The 13,008-nt window shown below is 38.2% G+C and overlaps 1 protein-coding gene across 11 annotated transcripts in view; it reads left to right on the forward strand.

Moving 5' to 3' along the window:
- Positions 1-13,008, forward strand: part of CADPS2 (calcium dependent secretion activator 2) — a 311,398-nt gene that overhangs the window by 63,185 nt on the left and 235,205 nt on the right. For all 11 annotated transcript variants that reach the window (XR_010828792.1, XM_066990707.1, XM_066990733.1 and 8 more), the window contains exon 2: positions 1,037-1,150. Coding sequence is in view for 10 of the 11 variants with exons in the window: in XM_066990707.1 (XP_066846808.1) it covers positions 1,037-1,150 (114 nt within the window). In the remaining variant the exon portion in view is untranslated. The remainder of the gene's footprint in view (positions 1-1,036; positions 1,151-13,008) is intronic.

A 13,008-nucleotide genomic window follows, 5' to 3' on the forward strand; every position in this document is an offset into this window, starting at 1 on the left:
TAGGCACATCATGAGGATAGCAGTAATTTTGTTAATCCTTTAACAGTGTTGTAGTTTAAATGGCTTCAAAGCATTGACACTAGAGACCTGGAGGCCTGAAGTTCCCAAACTTCCTGCAGGTGTTGAAAAGTCCTGTAAGAAACAATGACACTGTCGAGGTAATGCTATTTATTGCAGGTTAGCCAATACAAATCGAACTTTTTGCCCTCTGGAAAAAATATTTTTAACCTCTGGCTATACATTTATTTACTTTTACTAAGCAAAATATGGGAAAGATGAATAAGGTTTTCAGCCAGTTGTGATTGAATTTTTATAATGTGAAATTTAATGTTCAGAAATACTGAAACAAAGGCTTTACATTAATTTTTAAATTCTGGGAAAGCAAAACAACTTTTTAATTATTGCTTGGTTATATTATTTTGTTAGCGGCAGTCCCATTTGGTGTGACATTCTAACTTCTTATGGATTTGATGAGGAGAAATATCTTAGAGAATATTTCAAGAGTTATTTTGAAACTTAGAAGAAGGCCTGTGTCAGGATCCCTAGAGAGCTTTCAGATTTTGCTTTTTCCCATAACGTTAAACTCTAATAAAATGTCTTGACTGCAATGTTTAGTCACGTAATATTCTCTGTTAAGGGTCTGTTTTCAAATGCACTCAGCTGGGATATGAAATCCACCGAATGAAACTTGGTGCCTGTTTTGGAGACTCGTGGCTGCTCTTCCCCCAGATTATTTATTTGACCTGGCTCGTGGTGGTGTAACATCAGTGCCCAAAAGTGCATGTATTTCATAATGAGCATGGTTAGTCCATTTTCTTCACAGGGAGCATACTTGTTAGACATACTGATGGTAGTACTTGGATCACTTCAAAATATGGAAGCATCTCCATTGTTTTTCAGTTGGAGCTGGCTGGCTATCGAGCCCCTGACTTTTTCCCACTGTCCACAGCTTCCAAGAGAGTATAACACTGCATATTTTTATTTTGAGGCTGACTCCATTTATAACTGTTTTCCTTCCCTTCTTTGTCTTACATAGCTCAATAAACAACAGCTACAGACACTGAAGGAACGTTTCCAGGCCTTTTTGAATGGAGAGACACAAATCGTAGCAGATGAAGCATTCTGCAATGCTGTGCGAAGTTACTATGAGGTAAGTTGTATGCTTTGTTTTCTGTATTGTTTAAAAAAAGTTCATAGGATCTCTTTTAGTGCATATATAAGAAAAGGAATTTTAAGTTTCAAAAGCTGTGAACTTACACACCTTCTAGAAACATTTTCTTCCTACTCCAGCTTTGCTTCTTTAGAAGTTGAAATCCACCGTCTGGGCACAAGAGATAAACTAAACTGGAAAATATCCACTCAGTTTGAAGAAGGAGAAAAAAAAAAGGACAAAACGAAAAACCCCTGGTGCTAAAAATCTTTCTGGCAGTGTTTGATACAACCAGGCACTGCTATCTTTATCTCCATATGTCTAAGTTACCTCTTTTAATCAGCGCTTCAGTTGTAAGTTACCATCTTGAGAAATGCATCTTCTGATTTCTAGTTACTGTGCAGAATTCTTGGAGAAGAGCTGCCTGTTCCCTTCCCAAAGCAGCAAAGCTTTCAGCACGGTTGGGCCAATTCTCACCTTCTGCTGTGGCTTCCCAGGGATGTTCTGTGACTACCTCCACCAGTGCAGATCTTTAGATGTCTTTTTAATTGCCTAAGGCATAGGTGCTGTTCCAGACTAAGAGGACAGTTCGCTGTCCTCTTTATTACATCAAGAGCATACGGCTGGAGAATTTATTTCTTGCTGTTAGCAAAAGGTACTGTAAATTCATTTTGTCTAATGCAACTCAAACTTGCTCAATGAATCACAAGGACTGTGTATTAAACCTGTCTTTATTTTGAAGGGCCTTCCACTATATTTCACTCTACCACATCTTTAGGAATGGACAAATGGGCTATCTGTCATACAGAAATATGAAAAATCAGCATGGCTTTCTCCAGGTCATGGTCTGATCAGTGGTAATTGCAATGAAGAAAATCTCGTAAAAGAACTTGTGGAAAAGATCGGAATGGGTCTGATGGAGTTACAAGTCTATGGGTGAAACATGAGAATATAAATGTTCATGAGGTTCTGTGTAGGGGTGCAAGAATGGTATCGGAGTTCTTAGAAAGTAATCCTTTTTTTCTATATAACTGATGCAGAAGCCAAGGTTGGGAAGGAGGACAGTTTGGAAGATTGTGCATTATAAGGTCTAGCTAGTTAGCTGCCCAGCAGTAGGTTTTGGAGGAGTGGTGTGTTTCAAGATGCTAAACATGTGGGAGAATTGAAATATTCATTTTCTTTCATTAAAGAAGCTGTGTAAAGAAGCTTGATATGTTGGAGGAAGTAACCTGTTTTTTGGAAAGGGCGTGTTAGTGAATAAAAATGATTTTAAAATAAATGCTTAAACAGTAACTGTCCAGATATTCTCATTAACAAGAGGCTAAAAGTAAATCTTATTTGGACTCACGAGGAACCAACTTTTTAGTGAAAAAGCTGTACTTAATAATCATAGAATCATATAATCATTCAGTTTGGAAAAGACTTCTAAGATCATCTAGTCCAACCTTTAACTTAGTACTGCCAAGTCCACCGCTAAGCCATGCTACTAAGCGCTACATCTAAACATCTTTTAAAGACCTCCAGGGATGGTGACTCAACCACTTCCCTGGGCAGCCTATTCCAATGCCACGCACCCCTTTCAGTAAAGAAAATTCTTCAGATATGTAATCTAAACCTTCCCTGGCACAACTTGACGCCATTTCCCTTCGTCTTATCACTTGCTGCTTGGGAAAAGAGCCCCATCCCCAGCTTGCTACAACCTCCTTTAAGGTAATTGTAAAGTACAGTAAGGTCTCACATGAGCCTCCTCTTCTCCAGACTAAAAAAACCCAGCTCCTTCAGCCACTCCTCATAGGACTTGTTCTCCAGACCCTTCATGAGCATCGTTGCCCTTCTCTGGATGTGTTCCAGCACCTCAATGTCCTTCCTGTAGTGAGGGGCCCAGAACTGAACACAGGACTCAAGGTACGTCCTTACCAGAGCTGAGTACAGAAGGACAATCACTTCCTTAGTCCTGCTGGCCACCCTGTTTCTGATACAAGCCAGGATGCTGTTGGCCTTCTTGGCCACCTGAGCACACTGCTGGCTCATATTCAGGTCCCTTTCTGCCAGGCAGCTTTCCAGCCACTCATCTCCCAGGCTGTAGCGCTGCTTGGGGTTGTTGTGCCCCAGGTGCAGGACCCGGCACTTGGCCTTGTTGAACTTCATACAGTTGGCCTAGGTTCATTGGTTCAGCCTATCCAGATCCTCCTGCAGAGCCTTCCTACCCTCGAGCAGATCAACACACACACCTAACTTGGGTGTCACTTGCAAACTTAATGAGGGTGCACTCAATCCCCTCATCCAGATCACTGATAAAGATATTGAAGAGAACTGGCTCTAATACTGAGACCTGCGGGATGCCACAAGTGACTGGCCTCATAATCTAAGATAGTCCTATAAAAAAAAAATCCTAGTAAAATGGAACAGTCAAATTCTTCAGCTGTTTTCAAACATTCACCACTTTTCATTTTCCACACAAATGTTCTAGATAACCTGTTTTAAACAAAGGCTTCCAATGATCTTGGTATTATTATGAAAACTGCTATGACCCCTACACTGGTGGGATCTTGAACCAGTATTAATACACAGTGAGCCATCTGCCAGCCATAAGTAGATGCACTGTAGTCTCTTTTTTAATTCCACAAATTCTATTTTTTCCCAGACATTTGCTTCCAGACTTTCTCAGCAATTTCAATTTCCAGTTGTGCAGGTTGAGCTGGCGTTTCCAAGTCATTTTTGATTCCTTATCAGGTTTGTGGTAGATAGTCACCGGTATGCAATGTTAGATTTAATGAACGTCGCAACAGTGGAATCCAGCTGGCCAGGAGACTTGATTCAAGCTAGTGCTCTTCTTTCTCAGTGCGCTTTAATCAGCTTCTGTACATCTAACCACATATTTTTCTTATTATCACTTGTTTGTCTCTTGTACCTTTTTCATTTGCTTTGTTTTCCATTTGTTGAAAATATTAAGCTCTACCACTTTGTGTGTTCAGCTAATGCTGTACTCTGATGCTTCCTCATCTGTATGTCTTCCACATGTGATCCAGCACATCTCCTGTCTTGTGACGTTTGTTAGTAGCTTGAATTATGGACATCTTGCTTGTTTCTGCCATGCAGCATCTCATCAGCTTCAGTATTAATTTCCTTATACTTTAGTTGCTGAGCTACAGTTCAATTTTATCTGACATGGAAGGAAACAAATACGTGGTCTGCACAGTAATTATTTTACTCTGAAAATGATTAATTTCTCTTTAATCTTATGCAGTAGTCATGGTTTGGGACTTATTACTATATTGCTTGCAAAGCCAGGCTAGTCTCATTACTGTAGGTGGTTTTCTGCACCCAATTCTTTAACTTTGAATGTGAAGGAGAAGGTTTGATTTGGGTATATGACATAAATCCTGTATCACTAGTTCTGGCTGATTCAAGTCATTAAAGCTGTTTATAATTACTGATCCTCAGGATTTTTTCCTCTTTCAGAATATAGAAATAAGTCCCTAGGAGTTAGGAACTTATTGTAGCTCAGTCTTTGATTTATTTTCCAGAAGTATTTGCTGAAAGAGTAGTTTGTTAAATAAATAAATACATACCAATTTCAGTATCAACTTCTGTGTTATAAGAGTCAAGAATGTGTTGAAATCATGCTCAGGAATACTTGGGAAGGTTGACTCTGGCTAGTTTTGCTTTATCTTCCAACGTTGTCTTTTCTAATGTAGTTGTGGCTTTTAAGACTTTCTGTTAATATTCTGGCATTGTTTTCCATTTATTGTGAAATTCAAATAAGAAAACGATTCATAGGAGAAGTTGCATCAACTTTTCTTTAATCCTCCATAAGTGGTTATGTTCCTGTTCTGTGTAATTCTCTCACCCCTTCCCCCAGCCCCATGCCATCTTTTCTTGTTTCTCTGAAATTTAGCATGATTGCTTTCCATATATATGTATGTGTGTAATTAAGATATTTTCTCTTCCATCTTCTTTTTTTTTTTTTAGAGAAGATAAAGAAATGTTTAAAATTGTTTCTGTAATCATTCAGAATTAACATCGTCTTTTTTTTCATTTTCTTTTTGTGTGTGTGTGGAAAATTCCATGACAGACATTGAGCCAGATTCTAATCGGCAGAAAATCAGATGTTGGTGATGCTTTTTGGATAAAGAGAGAAATTCAATCATATGGCACTTTATTATGAGTAATTATATTGGACACGCTGCTAAGTGTAAAGTTAAGTGAGAGAGGAATTTATGAAATGAAGTATTTCTTTGCATATCTTGCTCCTTTTTTTGTAAAGATAATATATAAAGTAGTAGATATACTTTCATATTCTTGCATGTTCTTTCATAAAGGTTGTAAAATGTTTTTGTGCAGTGCCCTAAGAGGTTTGTTCACCATCTAAGACTTTATTCTAAGTTATATACGTACCTGTCAAACTTTTACAGTATTGATTCTTCAGTCTTGAAGGTATGTAGTCTTAGGTATGAGTAATGTAGGCACAGAGAACTCTAATGAATATTTGAAATAGCGTAAATACTTTTTCAATATTATATGATTGCATGCCCTTAGGTTATCAACTCTCTGCTTAAAGCATTATGCAGCTGCATGAAATTGTATGCACTGATGTTTTTCCTGTTTTCTTGCTTCTTCATTTTAAGTATGTGGTTCCAAGCCATAATTACTGCATGCTGGTTAAATCTGAATGTTAAATGCCAGTTCTGTAGCAGTTAGCACTGAGGGTTTTTCAGAATTTAAAATCAGACCTAGTTTGACTGTACGTATTGGCCTGTGATCATATTTAACTTAATTTCTTTTTAAACTCAGATGTTACAGTCCTTGGCGAATTAAATTGTTGTCTGCTGCAGTCAAGCAGTAGGAAAGAACTGAGGTGTGGCCATTAGCTGGAGATCGATGAATCAGGAGATGGGTGTGCAAACCTAGCTAAGGGTCTGTAATCCCTGCAGGAAGCTTGGGAGGATTAAAGGAAAAAAAAAAAAAAAAAGAAGGGTGGTCTGAAAGTAGAAAACTACCAAAATCACCAAGAAAGAGCAGAGGTCCCAGGTCTAGAGCTTTCTAAGTGATAAGAGAAGGGAAGTCCCTTCCCTTCCCTTCGAGTTTTTAAGATTTGCAGAGAAAGAGAATGAAAGAAAATTATATATAAATAATCCCATCTGAATCTACCAGTGTAGATACACCTGTGATAACATCACTACCTCTTTATTTTGATGAAACTATGTGGACGCTTAGAGGAATCATGAAAATGCTTTTCTTCCTTTAACACGAGTGGTTGTTTGGCCCATAATGGAAGCCTGTGGTAATGTGACAAAAACATTGAATATTCTTTGCATTTATCCTTAGAAAAGGATGAATCATGTTTGTTAGAGCTTTTTTGTTTGTTTGTATTTGTTATGAAGGCATTCAGGTGTTGAGATTGGAAAAAAAAAATGAGGATTTTTGTAAAGGCAGGAGTGAAGCAGTGATGCCATTTCTGCCTATAATTATGGAAAAAAATGTTCTGAATGTTCTTGTATGTATGTCAAAGAAGTGAAGGGCAAAAGTATTTCAGCGATGAAACTGCAGAAACGAAGTAGCTTCCTGAACTAAGTAGTGTTTTGGCTGCTTTTATGGCTTAATATCATCTATTTTAGGTACACAGTTTTCATTCCAGGCAACAAATGGCATAGTTGGTCCTGATGAATATTTCAGGGATGAAGATGACCCTAAAGGAACTGAAAAGCAGTCATTAGAATCAAAACACAGCACACACAAAATAAATAGCAATTAAATGTTAGAACGTTCTGTTTTGATGCTAGCAAGGCAAAATAATGGAATCAGGAGATTAAACATTTATTTAAATACATTAGGATGAAAATTGTAGAAGCGAACTCGATTTTTCATGGCATAAATTCACTGATTTCTGCTTTCATTTGTTTTTCTTGAAAGCCATAATTAGCATGTATATTTAGATATATTGAAAGGCATGGGCTTTTTGCTTTCTTTAGATCCTCTTCAAAACCTGAATATTAGAGCAATGTGGGAGCTATTGGTACTGCCTCATTTGCAGGAAGCAGTTTCCACAGTATCTCTTCTGATGTTAACTTCAGCATGATCTGGTGTTTTGCCTTGTGAGGGAGCCTTTCAACAACAAATACAGTTAGCAGCACTTACGTGGTTTCTTTCCAGTTGTTTTAAAACTTTGACAAACTTCAGCTCAGAGTAACGTTGGCGTGAGGGCTGTTATTTCAGAGGGGCTGTTATAGGGCAGTTCTCTGAAAAGCTTTTTAGGCCACCTCCAAGAGGTTTGTGTAGGTTGTCTGTTCCATTGAAGAAGCTCCAGTGCCTTTGGTGTTTTGGATCAGCAGCCACAACTGGGTGTGTAATGGAGATGGCTTCAGTGTTAGGAGTCTAATTATGTTCCTTAGAGAATTAAGGGGAGAGAAGACACAACAAATTAAAACATGCTTTATTTACGTGATCTAGACCATTTCGGTGCTCAGGAGAGAGTCGGATTGCAGGCTCTGTGGTGCACTGCCTTCACTTTAGAGGCTGTTGTTGTGTTGCTCGTGTGTGGAAAGTGTCAGTGATGAAATCCTTGCTTCATGAACAGCTACACCTAACTATATTCTCTATCTTTTCAAGGGCCGAGTGTCCCATTTTCATTTCCGCTTGCGTGGCGTCAGAGTAGCAAAGGATGTGCACCTGCACAGAGTGCAATTGCTGGCTGTTAAAGCAGTGTCTGTTCAGTCTCTTTGGACACTGATATTGGTGGATGATCATCGGTAATTTGACTGAGGATGTTGTACAGTTTTCATATTAGCATTACAAATGTAATTAAAGCAGATCTGTATTTCAAACTTCTAAATGAGGTAGTTGAGGGAGGGAGTTCTGTGCATTAATTGTGCCTATCTCAGCTTTGCAAGTGGGTTGTGCGGATAGGAGGAGAGCAAGAAATGGCTCATTGAATTTAAATGAAAAAAAATTACAGTAATGGCATCCTTATTGTTTATTTTTGACCGCTGTTGTTCCAGGCAAATAAGGAATACCTTGTAGACCCGACACTGTGCTGCAGAAGTAATTAGTGTTAGGTGGTGAGGTATGTCTCTACTGTAGTGAGCAGCTTGTGACATTATTTATTTGTTTAACAGGTATACAGAATTTGCCTAATAATCTAAACAAACCAATTAGAAAACCAAGAATGGCTCAAACTGTTACACAACAGTAAATTTGGTCTCCACTGCTTGATTATTTTTCTCCTAATCCCAGGGCTGTTTTGCTGTGTCTCAAAGGAAAACAAAACTTATCTGGACTTCAGTTTTGCAGAGTTAACAGGACGTTACTTGGACTATACACATTTTTGTTGATGCTGTTTTCTGAACTGAAAACAAAAGTTTTTTCAACTAGTCTGATACCTAATAAGACAGGTGACAATATAACATCAGCACTGCAGAAATCTTGAAGGAGATGCTCAAATATTCTTCTTTTTTTTTTTTTTTAATTTGTAAATCATTATTTGGACGGATTTTTATTTCTTTCACTAGATGATCAAACAATGACAACTCCTGATCTTTTTAACTTAACCCTCCCTCCGTCTTTTCAGTGATATTTAAAAATTAAACCAGGTCTCAGCACAGTGCTGACCTTAAGGCCCTTTGGAAGGGGAAAGACTACTGCAAAATATTTCAATAAGAGATTACACTAATGCCAATGAACTTTCTTTTGCCTTCATAATTGTCATGTCTGTTGCATGCTCCAGTCAGCAGTATCTCAGGGACTCTCCAAAATAATGGAGAGCAATCGGACACTTTTCTCTTTTCAGCAGTCAAACAAGTGTTCAGCTCATCTCTGACTTGCTTCCTTTCTCCATGACCAGAGGGAAGCATGTAGGTTAATGTTAGTAGCATCTGTTCAAAGTGTCTGAAAACAAGATGAGTGAAAATTTCCACAAGATACCCACAGATTCTGTTTCAGCCAAAGTGATTCCAACCAGCGTCTCTCTCTCTCCACTATGTAGGTACTGGAATTTTCTTGCATCATTTCTGCAGGTTTCAAGTTTCGATGAGAGATCTACTGTAGAAAGTTGCCATATTTTTCTAAATATCCATTACACTGAATAACAAGCAGCTAGTAGTTGAAGTATTAATTCACCTTAAAAAAAAAAAAAAAAACAAACTACCCATGAGTAAACAAATAATAAAGGAGAAAACCTCCTCTTTTCCTGTACCATCATATTGAATTTTCAGGACTCATATTTACTTGGGGTATTTCATTTATTCCTAGATCTCTAGATGATGGGGAAAAATAACTAACATTTGCATATTTTGATTGAGCTTGTCTGTTACCGTTTTATTTTGTGATAGAAAGCTTTACCTTAGAGATGTGTGACTTGTCAAAATCTCTTAAACTTTGAAGTAATGTCTTGGAAAAGTGGCATTTTGTTCTTAATACCGAATTGATAATCTCTGAGTAAGCCAATCTAGAGGGAACGTGGCAAAAAGGGATAAAAAAGGTCAGGGAATGCATGGCTGAAATCTACAAGTCGATAAATGAGAAGTGAGGTTTTAAATTCGCGCTTATCTCTCTCAACTGCATTTCATTTCTGTTCTATTACTAATTACAAAGGAAGACAGCAAATGCTTACATCCCAGGAATTGTGAAAGCAGGATGCAGATGATGATGTAAATATTTTCTTAGTGATTATTTTCAGGCTTTGATTCATCTACATTTCCCACTATAGGATATTGCTGAAAAGCCAAATTAGAAAATTTAGAGATTCTTGTCAAGCTTTTGATTTAGTGAAGTAAGCTTTGTAGTGCCATAGAGGTGGCTTTTTCTATTTTATGTTGCCTCAAAGAGATTTTACTCCTCAGAGAGCAAGAAGGAGGTTTCTGCAAAGCTCAATCCAGGCATAATGTTGTTATCCACGTAAGATACTCACTTACCAAGAAACAACATTATCTTAAATGGAGCACATGAGGAGAAATAGATTACCAAGTCTGTTCCAGTTAGTAAATACCTGTGTAGGGCACTGCTAGTGAACTGCAGCTACCTCATTAAGGAAACTCATCTTTTTTCCACTTGGCCCTGCCATCAAACCATTTCCTCTGGTTTCCTAGTTTAGTTTTTCTTATTAACTTGAGCTCATTGCTTTGCTTGCTGTTTTTGCTTTGTCTTAAGTGAATCTATCTTGTGCCTACTTAGCAAAGTAAGAACGCAGACCAAATTACATATTCTTAATCTGTAGTAAATAATTGATATTGACCCTTTATTATGGTCCCTGTTTGGACCTTTCACTTTTCCTATTTCCATATGAGGCTTCCACACATGGCCCCAAATCCTGGTGGGTTTCTGATACTTTGTACCACTTTGTTTACTTGTTTAATATGTTAAATTTCTCACACCCAGGGAGGTGATGGTCCTTACTGATGCTAGTGATTGACAGGAACTTATTAAGGCTGATGTAAGGAAACGAGGATTCACAAGTGACCGTGCCAGGATATAAAATACGATGGGCCACGGAACCACATCTGCAAGGCGTTTGGTGCAGGTATCTTAGGGCAGCTCTACGCAGAGCTACCCTGTTTTAACACCTCACTTAGCTTCTGCAGAGCATGCTCATGTCTGCCTGCTTGCCAGCACGTTGTCATGGAGGTGTGCTCCAGCCTTCAGAGCCAAGTCCTGCACAGCTAGCGCAGTGCCAGTGGCTGGCTGGAAGCATGTGGTGAGATAATAAAGGCAGTGCTGCTGCCTTCTTTTTTTCCTCTCTGAAATGAAAGAAAGTGAAAAGATGGATTGCACACTTCTGCATCTATATTTATGGATTCATATGGTCTTAAGCATACATATGATCTCTCCATGTCCTTTTTCTGTTCCATCATCTTTTCAGCAATGATGGCAAAACAAATGTTCAGATGCTGACCTGTGGCATGCAAATAGGCCAGCATTTCCCAGCTAGAAAGTTGCAGCTGGATACTTGGAACTTGTGGGCGTTACGTAAATTTCAGTGATTTCCCTCAGTTTGGAATGTGCCAGTTCTCACAGCCCAGGCACAGGAAAATAAATAATCGCTATGGGATGAAACTATGATGTTTTTGTTACATTTCAGTTTTCTGTTCTTGTTGTACTTTTCCAAAAATTAGGAAAGGCTCTCCTGTAAGAGCAGCAAGTATCCTTTATTTGTATGTGTTATCTCTCCAGTTTCACTGTGATAAACACACACAGTGAATAATGTGTTATTCAGCTCACTGTATGCAGATATTAATGTAGCAGATCCTTCCAAGTCTGAGAATAAGTACTTTAATTGGAGATCAGATTTTATTTTCAATAAAATGCTACATTTTCTCAGACCTTTCTTCCTGACACTCTTAAAATTAACCAGAAATACATGCTTGTCTCCCTGTTTTGAATCCATTCACTTGTAAGTCTTCTATGATCTTTCTTTGAATATAAGCATTAGAAGGAGCACACTTTTTTGTTTTGTCAGTTTATATATGTAATTACATTTTGCTTGTTTGGTCTTTTAGCAGTTCCTTTCCTTGGTTTATGTCCAGGCAGTCCTGAATGCTGTGATAGAAATATGTGGACAAATTGCAGGAGTCTGTCCTAATACTGACCTCTCCGTTTTGTTGGTTGTCCCTGAATGCAATTCAGTTTTTATTGCTTTCAGAATTATTTCCTCTATAAGTAGCTAAATTAAATGCAAGCAGAATGTAACAAAGCAAAGTTAATTGTCTAGCTCTGTACTGTTTGTTCTTGCACTGCCGTAATCAGCAGTGACACGTGCAGTGCGAGCGGTATTGAAATGTCTGCGTTGAACCCTTTTGGCCTTACTCTGTCATACGACCTCTCCTCACCTCCTTCCAAAGCTGTACTTCAGCAGTTTCTTATTTAAGATAAACACGCAAATTAGAAAATATCCTGTATCTTCTTACCATTGATTAAGAAGCAATTTTGTAACTTTAAAATCTAACCTTTTTCTAAAGGAAAGCAAGTTACCTTTTTACTTGGCTTTTGAACTCTGGGTAGCTCAGCAAAAAACAGCAGAAAACTGAACAAGTCACACAGCCAGGTCTTCTGCAAAACTATTTAAAAAAAATGCAATGAAAAATTGTAGATTTGCCAAACTTAATAACATTCAGGCAGCAATATTGTGTCAGACCAAGGTCCAAGGAATTCAGTATCCATTTTCAGATATTATCAAATAAAAGGGGGTGTCTGATGAAAAATCCCTAAACAAGGGAGGCCCATGTGATAATTTCCCTTCTTTCTATCACTGGTAACAGTGTAAGGTGATTGAACAGTTTTTCAATTTTATCTTTCAGCAAGGGGAAGAGCTTGTTATTACTGTGTTCATATTCTGTGCAGGCAGTCTTCTGCAGCCTGAAAATAAGACTTGCATCTATTGCTAAAATGTTTGCCTATCTTGGTTCTTCAGTTTCTTTGAAGTTTGTTTTTGGGACTAGGAAGGATATGGGTGAAGTTTTAGAAGCCCCATAATCCAAGCGAAGCCCCATAATCTAAGCTCCAGAGTAAACTAATTTCTTTGTACTTACTGTAGTGGAGCTGTTCTTAGTTGCAATTCATCCATTCCTTCTGTGCTTATGTTGGGAGGGAACGATGGACCTACAGAAGTGATCTTAGAATACAAACTGTTTTTTCTTCTGGATGGTGGCATCCTGTCCTAACAACTATATAAATGTTTGACTGTGTAAAGACCAAGTAGAGTGGTCCTTGGGACCCAATAACTGACATAATCTGTGTAGCTGGAAAAAAAATTTCTTTTAAATTACAGGTTCTGATCTGAGGCTTGCAGTAGTAATTGGTGATTGAACCCTGTTGCCTTATTCCAACTCTCAGCCTTCTGACCATGCTTCAGACATGCAACAAGTACA

The sequence above is a fragment of the Anser cygnoides genome, chromosome 1 (genome assembly GCF_040182565.1).
Source record: "Anser cygnoides isolate HZ-2024a breed goose chromosome 1, Taihu_goose_T2T_genome, whole genome shotgun sequence".
NCBI classification, from domain to species: Eukaryota; Metazoa; Chordata; class Aves; order Anseriformes; family Anatidae; genus Anser; species Anser cygnoides.